Below are 26,342 nucleotides of genomic sequence, written 5' to 3' on the forward strand. Positions count from 1 at the left end.
TGAATATTATATATCTGTGTGAAACTAGTCATAAATGCCTTAACTACTTGTAATTTATTCATCAAAGATTAACAGCAAACATAGAGACCCACAAACTTAAGAAGCTCAAATCCATGAAGAATTTTTACTTTAGGAAGAGTTTTTTTTTTTCCCCTTCCAAGAAAGAGCCTACTTCTCTTGGTTCTTATCTCTTCAGTCCATTTTAGCAATTTTGAAGGAGAAACTAAGAACAACTGAGCTCAGATTCTCTCACTTTGCTTTGAAAGGTTTTTTTTTAAGGTCTGGAGAACTAATTAAAACTTGGAGATAGGGTGTGTGTATGTGTGTGTGTGTGTGTGTGTGTGTGTGTAAAGCTGAAGGTGGGGATGAGGTGGGTGCTGAATCCAAAAAATTTGATTGGAAATAATTAGAAGCCTCTTCAGAAACTGAAAAGTCAGTTCTTGGGGAAGATATTTTTAAATAAGTAGGTCAGACGGACCAGAGAGGAGAGGAGGCGATCAATCTTAGCCCTCTGACAGCTCCCTCCTATCGCATCAAAGAATTTGGTTCTTTGGGAAAGGGAGAGGGAGACGCCTAAAATCATGATCTCTTGGGGGGGGGGGATGCAAAGGAGAAAGGTGAATCAGGGAGACCCAGGGTAGCAGATGGGAAACGGGAAAAGAGAAAACGCCACTAACTTAAGGAGAAAGTTAGTCTGGAAAACTCTCGAGTCTCCCCATCCTCCTCTTCCCCAACCCCCACCCCCTACTTCAAGCTGCAAGCAGGAGAAGAAGGAGATGGCTAGGGGAGAAATGGCCACTTGGCTGGGGCCTGGAGAGCTAGGAACTTCTTTCTGTCAATTAGACATTCGTGTGGGCGGTGAGTATTTTAAGAGAGTCGCATAGATGCAATCAGGGGAGGAGGGAGAGCCCTGACTAAAGAATAGTTACAAAGGGGGGACTAGAGGGGCAGTGCAGGCCCGGAGGAATTGTGTGTGGGGTGGGGGAGAAGTTGGAGTTTTTGGTGGGATATTGGAATCACTGAATTTCGAAAAGAGCATGTTGCTTTTATCTGGGGAAACCTACCCAGCAGGGGTTGGAGATCAAGTCAATGAAAAAGAGTTTTTTGTCTTATGAAACTTATTTTCTAAGGAGGAGGGGTGAGGAAGGGAAGATATTAAGATTTTAAAATTCTCTTTAAATTTTTATCTTTTTTAGAGCTTCAAAGCTCTGTCTAAAGATATGATGGATTTGGGGGGTCTCTTAGAGACAACTTGCAGGGGTCCAACAGCTAACCAGTCCCTCAAGAAAAGATAAGGAGCAGGAAAGGTTCCTGGTGTTGACTTAGAAGCCTTTCTGGGTTGGCCTAGTGAGTTTGGCAGCTTTTTCTCTGCAGCTCAGAAAGAAGAAGGGCTGCCTTTAACCCCATCTGACATATTTTATGGCCAGATTAAAAGCAAAGTAAAACTTTTTTATTAAAGAAGTAGATGCAGGCCTTTAAGCACAGGAAGATCTAGATTCCCAGAGACATATTTTCCAGCAACACTGAGAATCATAGAGCAGAGACATTTTACTGTAATCGCTCTGCCTCTAGATAGGTATCTGAGCTCCTGAATTCTCCAGAAGGGCAAGGCTAGTAGACAGAGGGCCAAAATAACCCTTATCTTTCCCGATTCTATTCGGTACTACAGTTACTTTTGTTTTCAAACTCTCGTTAAAAATCTCTCCCCCCCCCCCCCACTATGGATAGATAAATAATATATCCATGCCCCCTGCCTCCACCCTCACCAGCTCCTAACATGGTGCTTCATCTAGTTACATCATTCAGAAAATGTTATTCTGGGAAGAAAAAGAAAGAGTAAGAGGGAAAGGAGGAAGGGGAGGGAGGGGATGGACCCTTGAACATTATTTGATCCCAATCAAACTTTGCACGCTCTCCCGCTTTTAAATTATAGCGTGACCCAATGGCAAATTGCTTGCTGCTTGGATGAGCCGAGTTCAGTTAAAATCTTAAATGGGGGGTGGGGGGGGAAGAAGCAATCAGGTTGTTTTTTTATTGTTATTTATCGTTGCATAAAGACTGTAATTACTAACCCTAGACTGTCTGGATGCAACATAAAAATGAAAATCAGCCTTCTATTTAAGGTTGGGGGCTGGGAATCGAGATTGCCCCTTCTTTACCGCCTTCCCACCCCTTGCATTACACACATATACACACCCTAAATATATGTTCCTAATTAAGCAATGCGAGAGCATCGCTTACAATTAGAATTATGCAACTCTTCAGCGAATCCAGCATAGCTTCTTCTTTCAACGAATTAGCCCCATATTTCAGACTCCCTGTCCTCTCTCTCTTATCGGCTCCGACAATTCAGAGCTGACATTTCATCTTTGACAGACGCTTTCCATCCTCGCTCCCACATCATAAAACTTTTATGGAACCGGGACTAATAAATGAAGTTTTTGTCGGATTTGGGAAAACCGAGAGGCCCACAAGCCTAGGAATTATTTTATTTATTCTTCTGACCCCAATGTTTTCCCCTACCCACCTCCTTGCTTTGTCACAGCTCCATCTCCCTCCCAGAGATTGGTTACCTCTACCGTTGTTTTTTTTTAATTATTAGATTTAATTTAACTTCGGTTGCGACGTTCTGACATGAAAACTCTAGACCTTAGAATTTATTTATTTAATTAAAAAAAAAGATTAATCATTTTCCTTTGTTTTCATTCTAGACCCAATGGTGGGTTGGCTCCAGGGTCACGTGACGGCTTCTTTGTAGCAGCGGAAAAGGCTTGTGAAGTTTAGGCTGCTGGAAGGGAGATGGAGCTGTTATCCAGAGCAGAGAGACAGAGACAGAAGCAGGAAGTCAGCGAGAGGGAGGTGTAGCTGGGCAAATGCAGGAAGACTGGAGAGAGAGGAGTACAAGAGCTGGTTAAGGAAGCACCAACCCGATAAGTTGGTTGAATGTTATAACAGGACACAAACAACTCAAAGGAAAGACTCAGGGGCAAGGGAAAGATGCTAGCGTGTGGGATGGGAAGAAATAGAGAATGGTATCTTCAAAACCTTTCCTAAATTTGGGAACACTGGATAGTTTGACTGTTGCCTGACCAATTGGACCAAAGAGACAAGGTAAAATTGATAACAGAAAGTTTATTCAAGAATTGCTTGACACACAACCCTTTTAAGTAAGGAAAAAGTAACTCCTAAGAACAAAGAAAGTGTTTCAAGAGGGAGTAACTCTAAGTCTACAAATTCAGGACTATACAGAGACGATTAGGAGCTGAGTTCATGCCTTTAAGAGAACTAATTACAATTGCTCATAAGTACAAGGGTAACATAAATCTACGGCTCTTTCCTAGAGTACAGTAATAATTAAAATAAAAAGGTTTTACGACAGAAAACACAACTGTCCTTTATAACAAGTAAATACTAAAAGAAAAAAAGGTACAATTTTCTTTTTTCCCTCATATAAATACATAATATTGGGAAGGGGGATAAATAATACAAAAAAAGAAAATATTTTAACAGGCTATAACCAATAAATATATATGAAAATGTTCACTAGAACACACGCTTTTAGAGCAACGCCTGGATTCTTCAGGGCCCAAGCGTCTCTCACAGTTGTTTTTATATCCATTAAATTGTAAACTCTAAGTGCAACAATGGTATCCCAGTTAGGAGCATCAGGCCAGCACATACCAAAGGTCCTGGCACCAGCTCAGGCCCTGGGATATACAGTTTGTTCAAATATACCCTGTTTTCACGTTAAGTCAAGAGAATAACCAAATAACAATGATAATCATTAAAAAAAAAAAAGCTTCTAACCCCATGTGTCCGGATTGCTTTTTTGTGAGGAGCCCTAAAGACAGGAGGGAGGATATGGTGATTTGACTGGAAAGTGAGAAAGTGGGGACAGGGGAGGACAGCCGAATATTTAGACCTGACAACTTGCCTGCCCCAGGCCTACCTTCTCTCAGCCATTTTTCAAAGGAAAAAAATATATATATAGCTATATCTTTATAATATAGGCAGCTATGACTTTCAGGATCTCTCAGCATCCCTGAGGCCACTGAAAAATTTTAATAGGGGAAAAACCACCAGGTATGTAGATCTTAAAATCCTGGGGAGGGGAGGGAATGTAGAACTAGCAAAGGGAGGGAGGTGGGGAGGAGGAGTAAGGGTGGCCTTAGATAAGGTCCAAATGAAAGGAATAGGTTGCAGAGTATGAAGGTGCTAGAGAATGGAGGAGAGGGGTTAGTGCCTGTTCTGTGCCCTGGGAGTTGAAATATTTGTTGTTGTTGTTTTAAAGAAAGAGGGAGAATTGAGAAGATATCTAGGATGGCCAAGAAAGGTGGGAGGTAAGTAGTTTGGTTACTTTTATGCTAAGTCATCCTCTTCACTTTTAAAATGTGCTTCTCCACAACCCTCACCTCCAATTTTCTGAGCTTCTCTTCCTCCAACCTCCCCTTCCTTAACATGGCAGTCCAACTAAAAGTTGTATTGGAGCTTTGGAGTTACTAAGGAAAGTAGGGGGTCCCGGTGGTGGAGAGGGATAAGATCTCTAGCTTGATCCAGATTCGGTTATTTAATTGGTAGACAGAAGGAGGTAAGAGTTTGAATGCAATTTTTGTTTTATGGGGACCTAGAAGAGTGGGGCAAAAATCTTCTCGCCCCAGCCCCCTACCAGGCTCTCCCTTCGCGAGAAACTCTCTATGTCCCTATTATCCTCTTTCCTGTCCTCTTCTGGGCAATCTCAGTCTTGCTGGCTCTTTCCCACACCTTCGTTCCTCCTTGTGCTCCTCCACCCCACCACCCTCACTTCTCCCATCACAGGTGTGTCAATTTGGGCGCTTCTTGGATTCTACCCTGAGGAGGTGCATGGTGAGAAGAAAGGTCTGTGTAGGTAGGATGTGGGTCGCAAGGTCCGTGGTGCTGGCTGGGGGCCATAGGAGGCGCCCCGTTGTAGTCCAGGTTCCCCGACGGGTGGTGGGACAGATGGTTGAGGCCATACAGGGAGGGACCAGCAGGGGGAGGCAGTGGATCCACGTACCCGCCCCCACCGACGTACACAGGGCTGCTTTGCATGCTCGGTGTACCGTAGGCTCCCCCGTTGCCTTGAAGGACATGGGGTTCATACTCGGGAGGTGCGGGGTTGGGCGTGTACTTCTGCGGGGCGGCACAGCCTTTGAGTGGCGGTTGGTAGTTCGACGGCAAAGCATAGGCATTCTGGTGGGGTTTGCCGAAGGCAGGAGGGGACGGGGTCTCATAGCTGGAGGTCATGGTATGTAAGGCGTTCATGAAGCCCGCTGTAGACTGCATGGGCTGAGGGGGACTGCCGGCCGGAGATGGGCCCCCGGACGATGAGCCTAGCCCCTTGGACTTCTGGTCCTTCTTATACTTCATCCGTCGGTTCTGGAACCAAATCTTGATCTGACGCTCGCTCAGGTTGAGTAAGTTAGCCATCTCCACCCGGCGAGGCCGGCACAGGTAGCGATTGAAATGAAACTCCTTCTCCAGTTCCACCAGCTGAGCACTGGTGTAAGCTGTCCGGGCTCGTTTGGAGGCCGAAGATCCCGGCGGGCTCTTGTCCCCTCCCCCGCCTCCTCCGCCACCCCCACCCCCACCCCCTCCGCCTCCGCTGCCTCCACCACTGCCACTGCCGCCGCCGCAGCTTTCTGCCGGAATGGAGGGTGGGGGGAGGAGAGAAAATGAAATAAAAGATAATTACTGTACACGCCAAAATTGAATGCATCGTTTCTTAATAAATCCAGGCCTCGGCTCTGATTCTCCTCTCACCCTCCTCCTTCCCCCCCTCCCCGCACCCGTCGCATTAGCGGACACTCCATAATAGTGGCATTTATTAAGAGACCTGTTCTCTACTCGATGCCCTAGCTTATGAAAATTTGATCATGTCACGCAGACACAAGCTGTACGGCGATTTATTTATGACTGGATTATTCTCTCTGCCCGCCTCTCCTCTTTTCTCCCCTTCTCTCTCTCCTCTCCTCCCACTCTCAGATCTTCCCTTCCTTCCTTCCTTCTTTTTCTCTGAAAAATAAAATCCTGGAGGGTACTAATGAAGGAGCTAAAGTGAAGGCAACATTGGGAATCTGGGAATCCCAAAGCCAGGTGGGACAGACCCAGGGTCACTGTTCAGGGTAGATGAGGTCTGGCATGCGACTGGGACACCTCGGTGACTGTGATTAATACCCGCAATAATCATACTTAATAATAATCAATCGGCTTGGGGGCCGCTCAGGGGCTGTTGGACTTTTTTTCTACGCTGTCCCCTAGACCCAAGTTCCTAGACCCGATTTCAGACGTCTGGGGCTTTTGATGCAATGAGTAAGTGTGCGTTGGGGTGGGGTGGGGAGTGGGGGTTGACGATGGCCGCGGTGTGTCTTAGATAAGGATATAGGTAGATGCAGGTGTCAGTAAGGTGAAGGGTACACAACCCTTACCAAGGCATTAGCCCCCTGTTACCTGACCCTTCTTCCCATTCCTTTCCTTCCCAGTGTAGTTTGCCACGCGGGAAGTTCTGGGTGGATCCTTGTAAGACTAATAATCACAATAATAGAAATCACAATAAGGCAGAGAGAGGGAGGGGCAATACCTGTGCTGGGGGAGCTGTTTTTCAGTTTGGAGTTTTGCCTCGACTCTTTCATCCAGGGAAAAATCTGTTTGCTGAGGGTGGAGTTGGAGCCAGGGCCGCATTTGGGGGGAACGTTTTTGCTGGGCCCACTGGCATTATTGCTGTTGCTACTGGTGCTGGTTGGGGCGGCATTGGGAGGGGGCGAACCCGGAGCAGGGGCCGAGTGGTGCTCTGGGGCCAAACCAGGCCTCATACAACTGCCGTTCAACTCTTTGCTTTTGCCATGGGGGGCCGTGTTGCCCAGAGCCTGGAGAGAGCAGGCAGAACGCTGGTAGTCTCCTTCCAAATGCGTGGCTGATTGGAAGGGGGACTGGGTGGGCCCGTCGTAACCGAAGCCATTACTTCCAGGGTAGGAATAACCTCCGAACAGAGCTGCTGTGTTGTCGTAGTAGGTCGCTTTCTGCATCTCTGGACGAGCCCTGGGCGACGGGTGGCAACTTGCAAGGGCCTGATACCCTCAGGACTGGACATTGGCACCCCCGGGTCACGTGATGTGCCGGACCCCCCCACCCACCCAACCCCCCTTCCTCCACTGGTTTGTTGGAAACCGCTGACCTGCGGGGCGAGAAAGGAGAAACAAGGAAAGAAGACTTGGTCTCGAATCCATCTTAGGCGCTGAAAAGCGAGCTGACATCAATAGGGTTTTCTCTCTCTTGCACCACCACCTCCCCGAAGCAGATGCAGAGGCCACCTTCCTGACCCGACGCTGAATTTTGTGTGTGTGGAGGGGGTTATTTTAATGCGGAAAAAGAAATTTTGGCCCCCATTAAAAACGGTGAGAAGAATGCTGATTTTGGAACGTCCTACATCTGACAGAATCAACTAACTTCAAGTGATGTCTTTTCCCCTCTCCTGTGGAATAGCTTCTGACCTCCCTCCTCCTCCCCCCAAATGTGGGATAGGATGTTAAGCTGTGTCCGTGGCTAAGGGGAGGGGGAGAATCGAAGAGACTCAGAAATAAAAGCGCTGTCATCTTCTTCATCATCACCATCATCATCCCAATTTGAAGTCCCCACTCTTCTTGCCTCCTTGTCCATTTTCAAACCTTCAACCAAGCTGGGAACTAGCCTGCCAAGAAGGGCAGGACATTGGATTCAGACAGAATGGAGGAGCAAGTTCAGCAGGCAACCTCCAAAATAAAACCGCCACAACCGGCCTGACATAAAGCTACCTTAAGTTTTTAGCCTTCTCTATCCTCATGTGTTCTTTCCTCTGCATTTTCTTCTGAATCTGGCCAAATTCTTTCCTCAGCCAAGGCTGTAGGAAGGTCCAGGGCCAACCAGCCTCTTCTGAAGGACCCAGATCCCTGATGGACAGTTTATTCACTCTCTCCCTACCAGTTGGTGCCTCCACCATTTGGTATGGGGTTTTTCCACCTCCTGTTTTCTTCCTACTGTGCCTCTGTCCCCCTACTCCCTTCCCCTTTCCCCCCTGCTTATTTGGGGAGGAGAAAAAGAAGAGGAGATGAGAGTGACAGACAGACAGACAGACAGACAGGGACAGAGAGGAAAGAAGAACAAGAACAAGAAAATCGTCCAGCTGCTGGACTTTTCTACCAAATGAGGTGGAGAATGGTCCCACCTAAAACAGAAAATTACTTCCTAGAAAACGTCAACAAAGCACTGACGCTTGGTACTGAAAGTTGAATTCTTCCTGTTAGCTGATTTTTAAAAGAAGCGAAAGAAGTCCAACTCTTTTTTCACACCCACAAAATCCTTGTTCTTAACACCAGGTTATTTTTGTTTTGTTGTTTTTTGGGGGGGGGAATGACAGAAAAATAAAGTTACAAGCTATGAGGGCTTTGCCTTTTTTCATAATAAAAAAGACTGTTTTAGCTCCTTTTTTCTTCTCCTTTCTTAACTGCCAATCTTAGGAATAATAAAATTCTGCAAGCTGATCTTTTATAACACATGAATTTGTGATAGGTAAATTCATTTTAAATGATACTTATCTAAAAAAATAATTTTAAAGGGGAAAGAAAAGGGAAGACTCTTTTGGGACAACCTTCCCTTGCTCCACCTCCAAGAATGCCCTCAATGGAAAAGAGTTATAACTAATAAACAATTATTTACTCTAGGATCTAGATTGAATTCTGAGGGTGAATTTCTATTCTGTGAAGGACAGAGGTTTGGAGAGAAATAGGCTCTCACTGAGAAGGGTCCTTCTGACCCGGGTAACATAGCTCTTTTTTTTATCACCACTATTATTATTATGATTTAGCCTAAATGAGCTTTGGAGCAGTGCTGGCTGAAGGGTGAATTAATTAACACATATCAGTTGAGTTTGTTATTAATAGATTGGGAGAGAAACTGAATACAAACCGAAAGGAAGGGCAGTTGGCTCTGGACAGAGTTTTATTTTGTCGAGATAATGATTACAGTAATAACAATAATACCAATAATCATAATAATTTGGCTGGGAACCTAAGACCGATCAACTATTCAAATATCTCCTAAACTCCTGGATCACCCCTCCCCACAAAAGAACCAACAATCTGGCAGAAAGACCTGGAGCACATCTTAGTAGAAAAAGAAGGGAAATAAAACAAAAAGAGAGAAAGAGAGAGGGAGAAGAAAGAAAAGAAAGAGAGGGAGAGAAGAAGAAGAAGAAGAAGAAGAAGAAGAAGAAGAAGAAGAAGAAGAAGAAGAAGAAGAAGAAGAAGAAGAAGAAGAAGAAGAAGAAGAAGAAGAAGAAGAAGAAGGAGAAGGAGAAGGAGAAGGAGAAGGAGAAGGAGAAGGAGAAGGAGAAGGAGAAGGAGAAGGAGAAGGAGAAGGAGAAGGAGAAGGAGGAGAAGGAGGAGGAGAAGAAGAAAGGGAGGAAAGAAAGAAAGAAAGAAAGAAAGAAAGAAAGAAAGAAAGAAAGAAAGAAAGAAAGAAAGAAAGAAAGAAAGAAAGAAAGAAAGAAAGAAAGAAAGGAAGGAAGGAAGGAAGGAAGGAAGGAAGGAAGGAAGGAAGGATCAAAGAGGAAGAAAAGCTGAGATTTGAGGGAAATTCAGCTCTCTACCCGCCTCCAGGGAAGTTACTCTGTCTCCGATGCAGCAGCACAGGAATCAGGGTCATTGTGAGAGGAGAACAGAAAAATGTCCAGGGTCATAACTAATCAGTGGAGGCCTATTCCAAGGAGTCTAACCCGGCTACAGATTCAGGCTGTACCGATCAGGCTCTGGCGCTTCCCTCTGTTCCAAGTTTGGCTTCCAGAGCTAACCGAATTAAAAAGCGGCTTTGCAACTCAGCTGTTGTGCTTTTTAGAGATTGTCTCCCTGCCGGGGAGCACCTAGGCCTGGTCAGCCTGGGAGTGGACCTCGGAAGGGATCATAGTTTGGGGTAGGTAAATAGGAAAAAGCTTAGGAGATAGCAAGGAGAGGGAGGAGGGAAGAAAGATGGGGTTGGGGAGGGAAATAAGCCACCACTCTAGAGAGACAAATGTATGTGTGTTTTCCCTTCCTCCATGTTGGAAAAATTCAATTCTCCATCTGGTTCTTCTGGAGGGTGACAGGTCTTTCTCAACTTCCCCCCAGGGCCTCGATATGGAGGGAAGGAACACCCCCCCCCCTTCAAGAAAGCCATTCCACTCTGCGCAATCCCCCCTGACACTGGAGTCTGGAGACTTAACAATAGCTCTTGAGAGAACGGGAGCCCCCCTAGAAAAAGGGACAGGCCGATGGGCAACCTGGGAGAAAAGATAGGATTTGAAGGGGAAAAAAGAAGGAAGGAAATAAAGCAAAGAAATAAGGGGGGGGGAAGAGAAATATATATATTATTTATAATATATTCCAATCTTCCAAGCAGAACCTGGCAAAATTCAGGACAAGAGATAGGTATGAAAAGGAAAAAAGGAGATAAAGAAGAAGACAAGAAGAGAAATAGAGAAAAAGGAGAGAGAGAAGGAGAGGGGGAGAGAGAACGAGGGGGAGGGAGGGAGGGAGAGAGGGAGAGAGAGAGAGAGAGGAGAGAGAGAGAGAGAGAGAGAGAGAGAGAGAGAGAGAGAGAGAGAGAGAGAGAGAGAGAGAGAGAGAGAGAGAGAGATTGAGAGAGAGAGAGTCGCTGCGTGGAAGGAAGCCTAAAGCTTGTGAACTCTTCTTGAACCGAGATCGCAGTCATATGGGCCATAAATCATTGAGACATACTCTCCGCCATTCACAAACTGATAGCCTATTTCAGTCCAGCTTACCTTAGCCACCGACGAGGGGAGAACAGGCAGACATAATATATATTCACATCGAGACCCAACGCGAGCGGTAGGCGAGAAATCTCCCCTGCTTGAAGGCAAAAAAAAAAAAAAAGCGCCACTGTTTAAAGCTACATCCCCCCTCCACCCCCCCCACCCAAAAGAGGAACCCGGGCTGGGGAGCCAGAGGGGCCAGTCGAAGGAGCCGCGGTGCGTCCGTTTCAATTCACTCCGCTTGGGGGGGGGGGAGGGGTGCGGAGGAGGGAGGGGGGAAACAGGAAAAAAATAGAAGAGGCGAAAGGTGGTTCGGCAGCTCCCTGAGAATCCGGTTCCAGGCTCGCGAACGGACAAGTCTCCACAATCTGGTTGCCCTATAAGACTGGTACGCCCTACTCTCCGATAACAATGGCCTCTGCTTTTGCACAGGGAAAAAAAAAAAACCACACAGACACACACAAGCCTACATACACACACCCCCCACCTCTCCCCTTCCTAGGCTTAGATGCCTGATACGGAAGGAAGGTGGGGGGGTTGTTTTTGTTTCTGCTCCTCACCACCACCACACCACACCCCCCCCCCCTTTAAAAATGCGGGAAGGGGAGGAGAGTGTAGGGTTAAAAGAAAACAAAATACAGGTGATAAAATATATATGTGTGTAAGATTTTTGGGGCGGGGAGGGAGAAGCCCCGGGCAAAGTGGGTATAGTGAGTTATGCTTCCTCTGATCACACACACACACCCTCACCCCCAACGCAGATTCACTAGTGAAACATTATGCTAATTAGAGACGGTAGTGGACTGAGGCCTAGCTTAAGCTGGCTCTGGGTTCTGGGGTGTGACTATTGGATACGAATCCTCATTAATCTAAAAACACCGAGTTTTGCTATTGTTTTTTAAACAGTTTGAATCCTCTTAGGGTCTTGCCTCTCCATCTCCCAGTCGACCTCTGCTTCGCTTCTTTCTTTTCCTTGTCTCTTCCCTTTCTTATCCTTTCTCGCTCTACACTTCTTTTCTTTCCCCAAATCTCTAGGAAGACTCTCCTCCCAAAGCCAACTAGAGGGAAAGGGGGAGCACAAGGATCTTTTTAAATCATAGCCCCCCCTTTTTTCGAACAGACTGCAATCGGGTAACTGATGATTTAAACACAGACGTGGAACGCACACACCAATATGAGGGTTGGGGGAAGGGGGTCGAAACGAGGGGGACAAAAGGAGGAGGGTATAGCGCCAGGATGAGGTAGGGTGACGGCAGACTTGAGGAACTTCGCTCTGAAGTTGAGTCTGTTCAGATTCTCACCTCCTGACTGGCACAGGATAGAAAGGAGGTGAAGGGGGTGGGGAGAGCACATTTACACTTCTAAGGACAGACGAAGACAGTAAAATGACTCAGGAAAAGAGCAAAGGAGAGGGTTTTACTATTACTACTAGGACGACGACTATTAATAAGGACAGACCTGCTTGTTTCTCCAGGCCACCCAAGATTTATGGCTCTCTCGGTAAACCAGGGTAACTGCAAAAGTGAAACTTTCTCTTAGGACGGATTTCGTGTAGGGACAGGAAAAGAAGCCCAGGCTGGAACTGCGTAGGAGGAGAACAGGAGCCAAGAATGTAGGTGTCTGCAGATTTAGGGACTGGGGAGGGGAGGGGCTGGGGATCCCAGCGGAGGATTTATTCCCTTTAGGGGAGAAAGAAAGCCAGAACACAAAAAAAGAGTGTTTTACACTTTGCCTATCTGCTGACTCTGAATTTAGAAGGATTAAATCAAAGGTAAATGGAAGCTCATGCTCTCTCTCTCTCTCTCTCTCTCTCTCTCTCTCTCTCTCTCTCTCTCTCTCTCTCTCTCTCTCTCTCTCTCTCTCTCTCCTTCCCTCTTCCCCTTCTTTGCCACCCTCCCCCATTCTGATTAGAAAACCCCTCTTCTACTTTTGACTTATCCCTTTTGGAAGCACCATTAAAGAAGACAGGCAACCCAGAAGAGGGACTCTTTACAACTGTTCCTCTCTCCCCCTGAACCCCATGAAGACTCTCCCCCCCCCATTAAAGCCTCTAATTTTGACTGGAGACAAATTCATCTCTTTCGGAAAGTGACCAAGTTCCACTTCTACCCCAAATCCATCTCTCAAGGCAAGAACATCAAGCAACAGATCCAGAATGAATTTCAGGCCCAGAATGTGTTGGGAAGGAGCATTCCTGCATTTCCACTATCTCTGGCAGCTCCTATGGACACCCTTTTGGGTTATCTCCTCTACCTTCCTAGTGGTAGAGATATAGGCAACATCAGTGACAACAGAAGCGACCACAGCAAGATCGGACAGCTTTGGATATAAAAGGTCGGGTGGATTCCCTTGACTTCTCGGAAAGTTGGTAGTTGAGAGTGAAGAAAGAAGTGTGTGGGGGGAGAGTTGGGAAGGGAAGATGTTGCTGAGGTGAGAACCATTGCAACATTAAAAAAATTAATTGTCTAGAAAATGTCCCTCAGTCTCCCCTAACACACACTCCGGTGACCTCTAAAAGAGATTTTTGGGATCATCCTAGTATCTGAGATCCAGATTGAAGCAAACGTTCTGGATAGTGTCTGTTAGACCCTTATAGACACAATTTGGGTTAGCTAGAGGAAAAAATTACAACTCTGCTCCCACTAACACCCTCCTCCATATATATATATGCCATCTTAATCCCCATTTGGAAATAAGGAACCACACAAGGAATGGGGATGAGGATCTAGAAAATTATAAGAAACTGATAAAGAACAAGTACTTTTAAAAATACCCGATTCTTGATTCACTCTTTAAAACACTACTACTACTAATACAAATTATGATCATAGTTATTATAACAACAACAGAATCTTTGAAGCCTGTGGATTGGAAAGGCTCTGTCTCAAACTGGTAAGGTACTTTTTTTGTTGTTGTTGTTCTTGCTATCCCCAGAGAAAGGAGCCCTTCCATATTTTTCAGAAGAAAAGTGGCACAGAGATGCTGGGGTGAGTTGGGGCAGGGGGAGTTTCAGTTCACTTTTTAAAGTTGTTGCTGTTGTTTCTTTTAAGAGGTCCTGGGATCTGCTGAGTTGCTGTCTAGAGCTGCGGCAGAGTTAGAACAGGGAGATGGTCTATGTCTATGGTTGTGGCTTCTGGGGAGGAGTTCTCAAGAAGCCTATGTCTGATATCTTATCCTTTGACTCTGTGATAAAAGGCACTCAACAACTTACAGTTTCTTTTTGTCAGAGAATGGAGATGAAGTGGGGGAGGTGTTAACTCCAAGAAAAAAAAATCAATCAATATTAAACATTCTGAAAAGAATTATAAGGACCTCCTTAACTGCATAGTGTCTGGTATTTGAAGGAACAGTGAAGGGGATACAGGGAATCATATATTTTACAAAAGCCAAGAGTTGATGGGAACTTTAGAATTTAGTAGCTTTTTAAGTTGGATGCTAAAAGATCCTCCTAATTTCCCATTGCCACCAAGGAAAGGGAAATGGTGAAAGTAGTGATAATCTAGGAAAAGAGCATCCGAACTGGAATGGTGCCCATTTCATTTGAAGTTTCTGTTGTCGCTTCCTGGCTCCTTTTAAACTTCTCTTACCTCCACTTCTCAAAATACTTTGAAAGATTGGGGGGTGGGGGGCTGGGCTGGAAGAGGAAAGTAGCAAGCCAGGCACAAGTGAGCTTGAAGCCTTTCAGGAGGTGAAGACGGGGGGAGAAATGCAAAAGGAGGGGAGAAGGCTTCTATTTGAGGGGAACCTCGAAACTGGAACACAGGAGTGAGGCTCTCTGAGCCGATTCTGCACAGAACTGAAAGAAAACAACCCACTATTCAGATTCAAGGATGAAGGAACAGATTTGTGACCAAGGAAACCGGAATTATTTTGAATTGAAGAGGAGAGATTAAATGAGAAACATAAAGATTAATCTTTCTAATGAAAAAAATCTATACTCCACGCTTTAACATTTTTTTCTTGGTATTAAGTCTGAACCAAAAGGCACAACCCTTTCCTTTACCTCATTCCTGGCCCCAGATTCGTTCACCAGAGAGTGGAAAATGACCAAATTTCCCTGAATTGTATTTCTCCCATCCCACACACATATTCGCAACTGAATCTTTTCGGGACTTTTCTAGATATCAACAAAGGCTTCTCCCATCTCCCACTCCAAGTAAACAGACGGAAGAGAAGAGAAGGAAACAAACAAGCAACGCAATAAGAAACTAAAATTTCTTTTTTAAACGGAGTTTTCATTTCTGGAGCCGCAGAATCTTCCTTCCTCCAGGCCTCTCGAGGTGCACTGATGAGGCAGAATCTGCCACCTCGCTTGATCCAAAGCAGGCCCGGGGCCAAACTGGGAAAGATTTCCTGAAGCCGAGATGGCAGGCAGAGCTGAGGAGCCTCAGAGACCTCTTGCAATAATTTTAAAAAATTTATTATGCGCACACGCAGCTTCCCCTCCCCCTTGCTCTACTGGCCTCGGGTTATGGAAGATCCTTTAAAAATAATAATAGTAATAATCCTTTCTTCCGAATAAAGATCTCCAAGACTGCAAAACGGGAAAGGGGGTGGGGTTGGGAGGCGGGGGGAGGATTTGGCACCGAAGGACGGTTCTAGGCATTAAAATCTCTGTCCTCACTTCTCTCCTCCTGGGGGTGCGGTGGGAGAGGGGGAGGAGTCACCCCAGCTACTGCTCGCTCTGGAACAAAAGAACAGGAGAATAGATGGAACCGTACTTCTGTAGCTCTCCCCAAGGACCCCCCCAAACCCAAGGACAGCAGGGACCTGACCACGCAAAATCAGGAGCCAAGGAAAGAAACTGTAATCTTCTAGCAGAGAAAGAATTCCAGCCATGTGCTAAAAACACATTTGAACCTCTCTTGCCCAGGGCGGTAGAAACCAAACCAAACAAACAAAAACCAAAAAGCATTATACAATATCTATGTAAAGCCTTATTGTTCTATTTTATAGGAAACATGTTGAGATGTGGAAGGAGTCAACCAAGCCCAAGAAACTCTAGGAATTGCTGCCAGTTTCCACAATAGAATTTTGAGTGATGCTGGTCTTCATTCCTGAGGCTTGAAAGATGGAAACTTGGGTATTGGAGAATGAGTGCCCCCTTTAAGTGGGAGATGCTGTTTTGTGCTTGAGTGTATGTGTGAGAGAGTGTGTGAGAGGTAGGGTCCATCTAAGGCCTCTGTAACCCCTCCCCCCACCCTAAACTCTGAGAACCCCCAAGACAAAGGGGCATAGAGCTAAGGGGGAAGAGGCAGTTCAGTCTATGCTGGTTCTCTTCTTGCCAAGAAGAGAAGGTGAAAAAAACACACATTAAAAACAAGATACATACCCACACTAGGAGGAAGAAAGAGGAAACAGAGAAATGAAAAAAGGTAGAAATAGGAGCCTGGCCCAGGAAAATATTTGAGCCAGACTTCTCTTGACAGATTAGATGTCTCTCTCCCAGTGACCTCTGTTTAGCAGACAATAACTCACCGGATTAATGACCAATCAACGGAAGTACTTTTGAATTGCCTCCAAATAAAAAACCCAAAGCCTAGGATCCTATGACAATTCGCTTAGGGCAAATTACTGAGCCCAAAACTGCCTGCCTCCTCTCCCCTCCCACCCATAGACTATAGGCCTCCATCTCCCTGTGTGTCTCTGCCTCTGTTTTTTTTTCTTGTTTTCCTCCAATGAATTATTGGGGTTGTGGGAGTTTTAGTTGTGAGGATTTAGAAAACAGATTATTTGTTCTTTACACATTTAAGAAGCCCTAAATTCTCTAGAACCTTTAAGGATGATCTAATGTTCTCCTGAAGAGTCAAAGGGAGAGGGGGACCAACTATGTCTTTTTTCTCTTCTTAATACCCCCTATAGATTCCTCCAACACTTTTTGGTGACTTCTATAAACTTTCTCTCATGTATCAATCAAACTTAAAATTTTCGATTCCTCTCTCTTCCTCCATATCCCCAACTCCAAGCCTTGTAGTCAAATAAAACATGTTTATAAATACCGTTACATAATATAGTGCCCCATAGTTCAAGAAAGTAGCTTTCCCTTCCCTACAGTACTTCCTTTCAACTCTGGCTCCAGAGAAGTATTTTAGGGTGTTAAAAAATGATAGGGGAGAGGTACACTCTGCCCTAAGTCTACTGGTCTTTCCCCAGTCAGGTTTGAGTCTGTTTTGAAAGCAGTGGCAGTGAGCTGAGGGCACCTCCTGGAATAACTTTGTTCTGTTCTGAGCATCTTTCCAGAGACCTAATAGGTTACACTGCAAGCTTCCCTTGTATTGGATAGGTAGGAGGTGAAATTATAGAGCAGAAAACTCAATTCTGAAACACTGCTCATCCTTTAAAAGGCCCAGTCCTTTATCCAAGATCCAATGAGATTCCAACCTCATTCAGTTCAGTTGGCCCTCTTCTGACCATCCCTGTCCCTACTATCTACACCTAATATTCCATCTCCATCCTGCTCTGTCTAAGAGCATCACCCAGAATCGTAACTAAATATGAAGCCTGAGAGAGCAAGAAAGAGGAAAGAGCTGGAGCCTGCAATTCAAATTATTTGAAATGGCTTAAGTTTGCAAAAGGAATATGCTGCCTATGCAGAATTTGTATGACTCATAGAGTCTAGTACTTAATACTTTCTATGAAAGATATACATTCAACACATATTTGCCTAATATGTATATATACATAGACAGACACATATATATACAAGGTGTCCCAAAATCCTTAGTGCAATGCTAAACTTCAGTATTTAAAAACTGCAATAAGTCTTTTAGAACACTCTGTATATATCTATTGACCTATGTATAGCCATATACATCCATGAAGTACATCCACATTCATGGATAGATATACATGTCAGAAATTATATTTATGTTGTAGGTATGTTTAATATAATAAAGGCATGTTGCAAAAATCTACAGTATTTGTGTTGGTGCAAATACTAGTTGATAAAGAAAAACAGATCCAAGTTTATTCAATAAAAAGAAAGGATACTATTTTGACAAGTTATAGAATATATCTCGTCAAGACTTCCCACACAAATATCTGTGCCTTGCAACTACCCAATTACATACTAACACATACAAAGTTTGTGTGGGCTTCTGTCTCATTGCTCTGGTACGGATTTCCCAAGCTCATCACCATATCAAAAGCGCCATTCGGTGTAGTAGCATCCTCACTCGGTAAATAATTAATTTTTAATTGGAAGAGAAAACCTCTGAACTGGCAATTTTTAACAGGGAATCAATGCTCCTATTGTGCCTATCCAGGACCTTTATTCTCCCATTCTTCCAACCCCCCCCCCCACAACAGTCACCACTTTTTCCAGTAACTCCTTATATTTAACCTCCTTCCTGCCTCCAATAAGCAATTTTCGAGCTGATCTGGGACCCTTCTCCCTCTTTTCGTCCTCTCTGCTCCCTTCTTCTCTTTGGATAGCTTAGGCTGAAAGATCTCTCAGAAATTCTTCCCTCTCTGAACCCCACTCCCCCACTAACATCATTCGAAAGCAGGCTGAGGGTGCATGTAGCTCTCCCCTTACTTTCCTACTCCTTTCCTCACTCTCCTGGGGTTCGGACTCTGCCAAGCTGTAATGCGTTGGCTGGAGAATCGTTCCTGAAGCTTCTTGGGAAATGGGCTGTTCGCCTTCCCAACCCAAGATCCCTCAACAATGCTGGGAGTTTGAATTTCAAGAAACGCCCATTAATATCAATTTACTTCAATGAAACCTCGGGTTCTTCATCAAGTTGATGATTTATGATAAAATCAATTAAATTACGGCCACTTAGGGCCGGTGGCTTCCTCTCGGATTTCATTGGTGCACATGGAGCAAGCTTCTGGTAAAAAAAAATGCAAGTTTAGCTGGAGGCGAGGAAAGATAATTCTGCGGCTGAGAAAATTTAATGCAAAGCAATTTCTAACCAAAGCCAGGTGTCTGGGCCGGGACCAATAGCCACTGCTTCGCCTGGGGAGATGGGCAACTGGAAGGGCAAAACTTCTATCTCCATCTCTTTCTATCTGTCTCTGCCTCTGTCACTGTCTCTCTTCTGTCTCTCTTTCTGGGTCTCTCTATCTCTTGTCTCTTTCTCATTCTCCCTTGCCCAATCCCTCTCTTTTTCCTTCTTCATCTCCTGTTCTTTCTCTTTCTCTCACTCCCTCCAAACCGGAAAAAGGGACACATTGGCCTCTTGGAAAAATACGCACAGAGACAGAACAAATCTTTAAACCATCAGCCATTCTCCTTCCTTGTACCACCCTAACCCTCCTGATTTTTTCCTTCTAGTCAAAAGATCTTCCAAATCCCTCAGTTCCGACGCCCACGCCGGGTTAAAGATTCAAAGTGAAGATCAGAAGCCAGTAGACTGAGACTGAAAGAGGAGGGGGAGAGAAAGATAGTGCTTGGAGCCCAACGCTGTTTTCTAGCCAGGCCTGGGCGTTTTCAGTACAAGACTGGGGTAGAAAAGGGGGTAATAACTATATAGCTAGTTGAATTTATCTACATACATATGTGTGTGTTATTTTGTAACATATATCTATATATGTCTAAAACAACGAGATAGTTTATGTTGCAAACGAAAAAACACATACAGAGGAAGCAAAATCTGCAAGAAAAGCTGGAATGAATGTCCAACAATAAATTCCCAAACGCCTGAAAAGAAGAGTGGCAAATCCTCTCCTTCTCCTAGCCACGCACATACATACAGACCACTACCACCACCACCACTACCACCACCTTCCATCCATCTATCCATCCATCCATGGAAATAGAGGAAATTCCCACGATCTCTCCACATCTGGTAAAATAAGTCTCAAAGCAAAAGAGGGGGCCTCGCTGCCGCCCACTTTGGGGAGAGAGGTTTCTTTTCTCTTTTGCCTGTGTTCTGTTTGGTTTTGGGTTCCCAGAGCAGGAAGCAAGTAAACACAGTTTCGGCAGAGCCATAAATCAACGGATCCCCTACCTTCTTGCCTTAACACCCTGCCTAGGAGAGACTCGGCGGCCCGGATTGTAGTTTCGGTTTTATACAGCCAGAGAGGTGCGAAAAATCTCAACAAACGCCTTCGGAACAAAACCCAGAGGCTTGTTCTAGGAGATCTGTTGAATTCGTGGGAAAAACTAGAAAACCAGGGAGCGACCCCCCTTCCCCAACCCTCCCCAGATACAAACGCAGGCGCGCTCGTGTGCACACACACACACACACACACACACACACACACACACACACACACACAAACACTCACACATAGACACTCGATTGCCCGGGTCTCTAACTCCCAGAGTTCGATGTCCCGAAGGCTAGTTACTGCTGGAAGACAAAGGCCCAGTGGCTGGTCCGCGGGTGGGTTTCCCGTGGGCCGTGAGAGAAGGGCTCTTAAAGCTCCTAGCCCCTACTGATACATGGAGTTGGGGAAGAATTCCGGGACTAGGGTCTTATAACTTCAGACACTGCAGCCACTTACCTGCGAGACTTTCCACTAGGGCCTCCAGAGAAGGAGAGGTAGGATCCCAGAGGAGGCGAGGACTTGAGGGGCGGTGGTGGCGACTGCGGGGCCCCAACCCTTCAGCATCGCTGCCTCCACCATCATCATCATCATTAAAACCAAATCAACTCAGATGCTTCCAGCGGAGTTGGGGGAGAAAGTCCCGGATGCAATTTCACCCCCTACCCCACCCCCAACCTTCTCCCCTGCTTTGTTTGGGTTTTCAGAAAAACTTGGAATGAGACACTCCGGTTTAGGCCGAGATCTTGGAGTAAAGAAAGGAAAAAGAAAGGATCTCCGCCTGCTCCCCCTTTTTCTCCTCCACTCCTCTAAGCTCCCCAGACTTGGGCTGAGCAGGTTGGAAGGCGTTGCCGAAGGAGATCCAAACTCTGAGACTCCTGCGCCCCAGGCCCAGGCTGGCACGGAGAAGGAGTAGCTTCTCTTTATAAAGACCTAAATGTCGCAAGAAAAGGATAATGGTGACTGACAAGGGGCACGGAGAGGAAAGAGGAACCAAAAGGGGCGCCATGGTGGAGGGCAGGCCCAGGCTGGCCTCTCTTCAATGTCACCAGGCCGAATAGGTTCCATATGTCCGTCCAGTCCACATGAAGGGAAAGGGGGCGGGAAGAGAGGAGGAAAGTCAAACGGGCTGTGTGTGTGTGTGTGTGTGTGTGTGTGTGTGTGTTGTGTGTGTGTCTGAGAGAGAGAGAGAGAGAGAGAGAGAGAGAGAGAGAGAGAGAGAGAGATGGGGTGAGGATGAAAGTTTCTATTTTCTTTTACTTGTCTGGAATTGGGATGAGAAGTTCTAATTGTCTTTCTCTTCTTTTTTTTTTTTTGCCAAGAGAAGGAAATGGGGATTGGAGTGTGGAGGAAAGATAGAGGCAGGAGGGGACAGACAGATATGGAGACAGAGAAACAGAAGGAGAGAAAAATAGGGAAAGAAAGCAGAGGCAGATTAAGAAAGCTAAAGAAAGAGAAAGAGGGATTGACAGAGGGGAGAGAGTGAAAAGGGGGAGGGAGGGAGCCCAGGGAGTGGAGATCAGAGACTTAGAGAAAAGAGAAAACATTCAGGGAGAAAGAGAGACAAGAGAAAGAAGTAGTAGTTATAGTCCAGGAAAACCAGAAGAAAAAAGGGAAGAGACCTCAGTACCTCAGTTTCCTCATTCTATGTAGATCAAGAGAAGAAAATGTGATGGATAATAGTTCTGTCCATCTGGTCCAAAACGAGAAGGTGGGTTTGACCTTTAGACTACAAAAGTGAGAGATTGGAGGCCTTCCCTCTCCCCCTTTTGAAAAGAGAACTTGACCCAAAGAAAGCTGTGAGATAGGAGTGTTCGGTAAGATTGAGAGTTAGGATATTTGTTTTGTTTTTGTTGAGGTTTTAATTTTTGTTGTTGTTTTGAGTATTGTGAGATATGTCCTGAACCAGTTCACACGATTCTCTAGCACTTCAATCCTTAGCCCCAACCTGTCCTAAATCCAACTCCAACTACCTCTTTTTAGTCCTAATTCCATAATTGATTTATGACTTTTGATCTAAAATGACTTCTATTTTTGCCAATTACCTACAAAGCAGGCTGGGAAAAAACTAAGAAGTTATTTTGGATGAAAACTTCCAAAATGTATAATAACCTTTATTCCCCTTATATTTCCTCACTATCTTCTAAAGAAAGTTTAAGAGATCTGGACTGCTTTCTCTGTTTACCCCTGACTTTCTGTCTCCCTCTCTCTAGTGTGTGTGTGTGTGTGTACATGTGTGTGTTTACATGTGTGTATGTACTGGTATATGGTAGTGGGCTCAGGAGAGTGATGGGGCTGTGTTGTAATATGTGTTCTTGAAAGGGAGAGGTGTCCAAGTTATTTTTTACATGCATTTGTGAGAATGCTCTGAGAAATATAAATATGTGTTAGCGTGTGGTTATATCTTTCTCTACCCTGACTTTGTGGCCTCTTCTTTTCCTCATCTTGGACTCAGTCTCACAATCTCTTCTCTAGGGAAAATGAATCAGATTTTTTCACCTTCTTTCTTCCTCCTTTTCTCAATCCATTATTTCTTTGATCTAAAATCTTTCAGAAATGATAACTTAAGGCCTTCTCAACGATCCTGGGATAATAACACACTTTATTTAAAGAAGAGAACTGAAATAAATGCATGTTGGAGTATGTCAGGATTGTCTTTCCTGAGTCATTCCTGAAAAACACAGAAGAAGCAGAGGAATACTTTATTGGGGCAGATAGGGTTCGTGTTTAATTTAGCTCAACAAATTAAGTCTTTAAGTCAAACTATTTGAGAGAAGCAACCTAGAGCTGAGGAGTGCTTGTATTGGTCATTCCATCCCTAAGCCTTTCCAGAACATAAATGAGATCGAAACCATTCAGTGAGATGAAGATAGTAGAAGAGATCATGATGGGAGTGCTATGGCTCTCATGGACATTGTGTCTTGGAAAATTGTGTGGGCTTTAGTGTTAGGTTAAAGAGAAGGTGTAGGAACCCAAGTTTAGAGAATAATAGACAAAGGCCTGAGAAGGGTTGAGAGTAAGATGGAGGATAATCAAAAGGTGGAATATATCCTTATATCCTGGGGTTTATACAACTCAGTGGAGATCACCTGGAAAAGGAATTGGGGGAGGAGGGGACTAGAGAAATAAGGTTTCCTGCTGCAGGTGCCTCCAAAATGGCCCAGGAACCTAGATTTGGAATTCCCCACCTCGTTCCCCTTTTCCACACAAAACTGCCCCACACACTTAATTAATTCAGGTCTCTATCCATCTGAAATCAATTGAATAAATCCTCAAAACAATGTTATACAGTTCTTTTTCTTTCCTCTCCCTCTTCATTTAAAAAGGACACAATCCATTCATCCTCTCAGGGATCCCAATCCTGACTTTGGCCATTGACCTGAGCAACAGAGAGCTCTGGATTGGGGTCACCACTCCCATTTTCCCCAAGTTCTCTAGAGTCAGGATAAGGAGAGAATGCAGAAAGGAGGGTGCTGCATTCCATCAACATGGCATATGTGTGTGTGACAGACAGAGACAGACAGAGAGACAGAGACAGACAGAGACAGAGAGACAGACAGAGAGAGAGAGAGAGAGAGAGAGAGAGAGAGAGAGAGAGAGAGAGAGAGAGAGAGAGAGAGCCAAAGACACTGAAAAGGTCAGAGCTTCTGAAGGGAGAAAGGAGAGAGGGGGGGACTGGTATGGTCATCTTTCTCTGAACCCTGACCTTTTAATACTTTTCCCAGGACAGGGTTCCACCATTCGTTCTGTTAACAACTCCCCATGTATTCTCTGCCCCCCCAATGATCTTGAGCTGAGGAGTAGTCAAGTTATCAACTTCATCCCCACCTCCTGGATCCCAGCCATCTTCTCACCCACTCTCCCACCCTCCAAGACTACCAAATTCATATCGACAGGAGCGTTGTCTCCCTGGGCCAATTTTTCATCCTCCAAATCTCCCCCTAAAAATAAAATGGTCAAAATCAATTGGGACCTGAACATGGAAAGGAACATGGTCTATAACAGAGAAGGAAGGGGTGGGGTGCTGGCAGGAGCCACTCTCAGTCTGGTTTAAGCCATGAATACTTAAGAGTTACTTGACCCGTTTCTCTGATATTACTACATAAAGGTTTATGCCAGCAGAGAGTCAAATATCACCAGTAATAGTAGTATTAAAAGTTGGTTCTCTTAAGTTCCAGAGAGGAGTGAGGAGACAGAAGGAGGCAGGAGGGAAAGGCTAAGAGGAAGTGGAGGCAGTGGAGAGGGAAGTTAGATGCTGGGGAGTTTCAGAACTGGAGTCCTGCCAGAATGATTTAAATCTCCAACTCTGACTTAGTTCAACTTTCTGAAACTCAGACAAGGTGGTGGCCAAAATGATCAGGATCCCTTGTTTCTCTCCCTGGAAGCTCTACGGCTCTTTGTGGGGATACCAAAAGGCTTGGAGTACTGAGTGAAAGCAATCGACTCCCTGCCCTCCCAGACTCTCACCTGACAAAGACTGAACCCCACTGTGCTGGGGTGAGGGGGCTGAGCTCAGCCCTTCCTAAACCTGGAGAGGACCCCCACCCCGCCCCAATCGGAACGCTCTTCAGCTCTCTTTCTTCCTGCCCAAAGACACCTCCATTCTAGGGAAACTTTGGGCACTATCCCCAAATCCTACTTCACCCTACCCCACACCCGGTTCAGCGCCGGCTAATCAGGGTCCGGCAGCGAACTAACTATTAAGGGAACTTCCTTTGTTTCAGGAGGTCGGAGGAAGGCTGATGGGCTGTGCATTCATTTCCTTGTTTTGTTACTAAGGAGGTGGGGGAGCCTGGGGCATCAACCTCCTGCTGGACTCGGACTCCTCTCAGGGCACTTCTCCCTCCACTTCTATTGTCTTTCCCTTTCCTAGACAGACTTTCTCCAACACTCACTCACAAATACACACTCAGTTCACACAACAACAACAACTTGGTTTCCTTCCTGGAATCTCACAACCCAGGTATAGAGGATTTCAATTTTGGTGAAATCAATTTAAAAAAAAGAAAACAAAATAATTCTCTTCCCAGCCTCTAAGTCCTTGCCCTACGGCTCCTTCTTCCAGGAGAGCTGGGTGCAGACACCCTTGACTCTCTGGATCCAGAAGCCATTCTCCTAATAGAAAAACGATAAAAAATGGAACTGTGTCTCCAAAAGGAATGCTGGCAATATGGGGCTCGAAGATATAATTTTTATATTAGGTCGTGGTCTTTTACTGGGTTTATATGCCAATGAGGCATTTCTAGTTTACCAAATTCATACAAATTTTGCCTTAATTGATAATCACAGATGCTGTAATTTAAGACCTCCAGCTATATAGAGCTTTCATATTAACTGCTGATATAGTACTATAAATTTTCTGAAATAATCAACTCCGGGGAGCAAGGCAGACAAAGTGGAAGTCACTCAGAAAACCTCTCTCTCTCTCTCTCTCTCTCTCTCTCTCTCTCTCTCTCTCTCTCTCTCTCTCTCTCTCTCTCTCTCTCAGCACCACTTCCACATCATTTTCTGTGAGAAATGATTTATCAGAGACACGGCCATAAACACCACAACTCGCTCACAAAAACACACGCAGACGCGCATATACACAATGGCAATGCATACCGGTAGAGAGCTGACACCCATATTGCAATAAATCAAGAAAGGTTGGAGAGAGAGAGAGAGAGAGAGAGAGAGAGAGAGAGAGAGAGAGAGAGAGAGAGAGAGAGAGAGAGAGAGAGAGAGAGAGAGAGAAATATTCCTAAAATATCTATTCGATGCCTCAATGGGTATAAATACACATAGCACCCTGTGAAGAGAAATGGCAGGAAATGAAGATGGCTATTTGTCACATTTTACGACAATAACATTAATAACAAACAATAAATTTACATGGACATATAAGACACGGTAGGTAGTGAGAAATCCCTTCTACTTACAATAACCCAGCCCACGTTGTGGCTCCGGCTCTCGGGGCTCTTTTATTGCTGCCTCCCTCTTTCTCTCTCTCTCTCTCTCTCTCTCTTTCTCTCTCTCCCCCTCTCTCTCTTTTTTCTCGGGATATAGGCTTGTTTTTTAAAGGACAGTTGAATTGCACGTCAGAAACAGGGAGACCATGTCTGCGATTTTCCTGACGAATACATATCTATTCTGCAACCTCTGCATTAATTATTTAATGAATCACGTGACCAGGAGGGGGAAGGGGGTCTTTCGATTTCAGGCTCAAAGGACCACTATGACCTTCCCCTTTCAGGAGGAGGATTTTTTCTCCAAAATAGGTCCCCCTCCCCAGAAAGAAAAAAAAATCCCCACCAATAGAACCGTGGCTGAGTTCTCTCCTCTTCTCTAAAATCACCTATTGATGTCTAACACTCAAGAAAGATACACGGAACCCATATTTCCTAGTTTCCCTATTCTGCTTCTGTAGAGGTACAAAAAATAGTCTGGAGATATGCCCAGTTGGGTAGTAGGGGGGCCAGAACCCACTCCAAAGGAAAAGAGTTTCTCAGACTTCTGATTCTACTTTACATATCTGAGAAATAATGTCTCCCCAACACTTTTGCCATCTCTCCTT

General features: G+C 45.1%; 1 protein-coding gene across 8 annotated transcripts in view; it reads right to left on the minus strand.

The window, feature by feature from the left end:
- Window positions 1-3,112: 3,112 nt before the first annotated feature.
- The window catches only part of HOXB3 (homeobox B3), a 62,433-nt gene continuing 39,203 nt past the window's right edge, over window positions 3,113-26,342 (minus strand). For 3 of the 8 annotated variants that reach the window (XM_016430527.2, XM_016430524.2, XM_016430523.2), the window contains exons 3-5: window positions 10,805-10,889; window positions 6,596-7,189; window positions 3,113-5,657 (exon numbers count right to left, since the gene is read on the minus strand). In XM_016430527.2, coding sequence (XP_016286013.1) covers window positions 4,810-5,657; window positions 6,596-7,040 — 1,293 coding nt within the window. In that variant the 5' untranslated portion in view covers window positions 7,041-7,189; window positions 10,805-10,889 and the 3' untranslated portion in view covers window positions 3,113-4,809. The other 5 variants (XM_001367059.4, XM_016430530.2, XM_056816858.1 and 2 more) reach the window with 5 other exon arrangements.

The sequence above is a fragment of the Monodelphis domestica genome, chromosome 2 (assembly GCF_027887165.1).
Source record: "Monodelphis domestica isolate mMonDom1 chromosome 2, mMonDom1.pri, whole genome shotgun sequence".
Taxonomy (NCBI): domain Eukaryota; kingdom Metazoa; phylum Chordata; class Mammalia; order Didelphimorphia; family Didelphidae; genus Monodelphis; species Monodelphis domestica.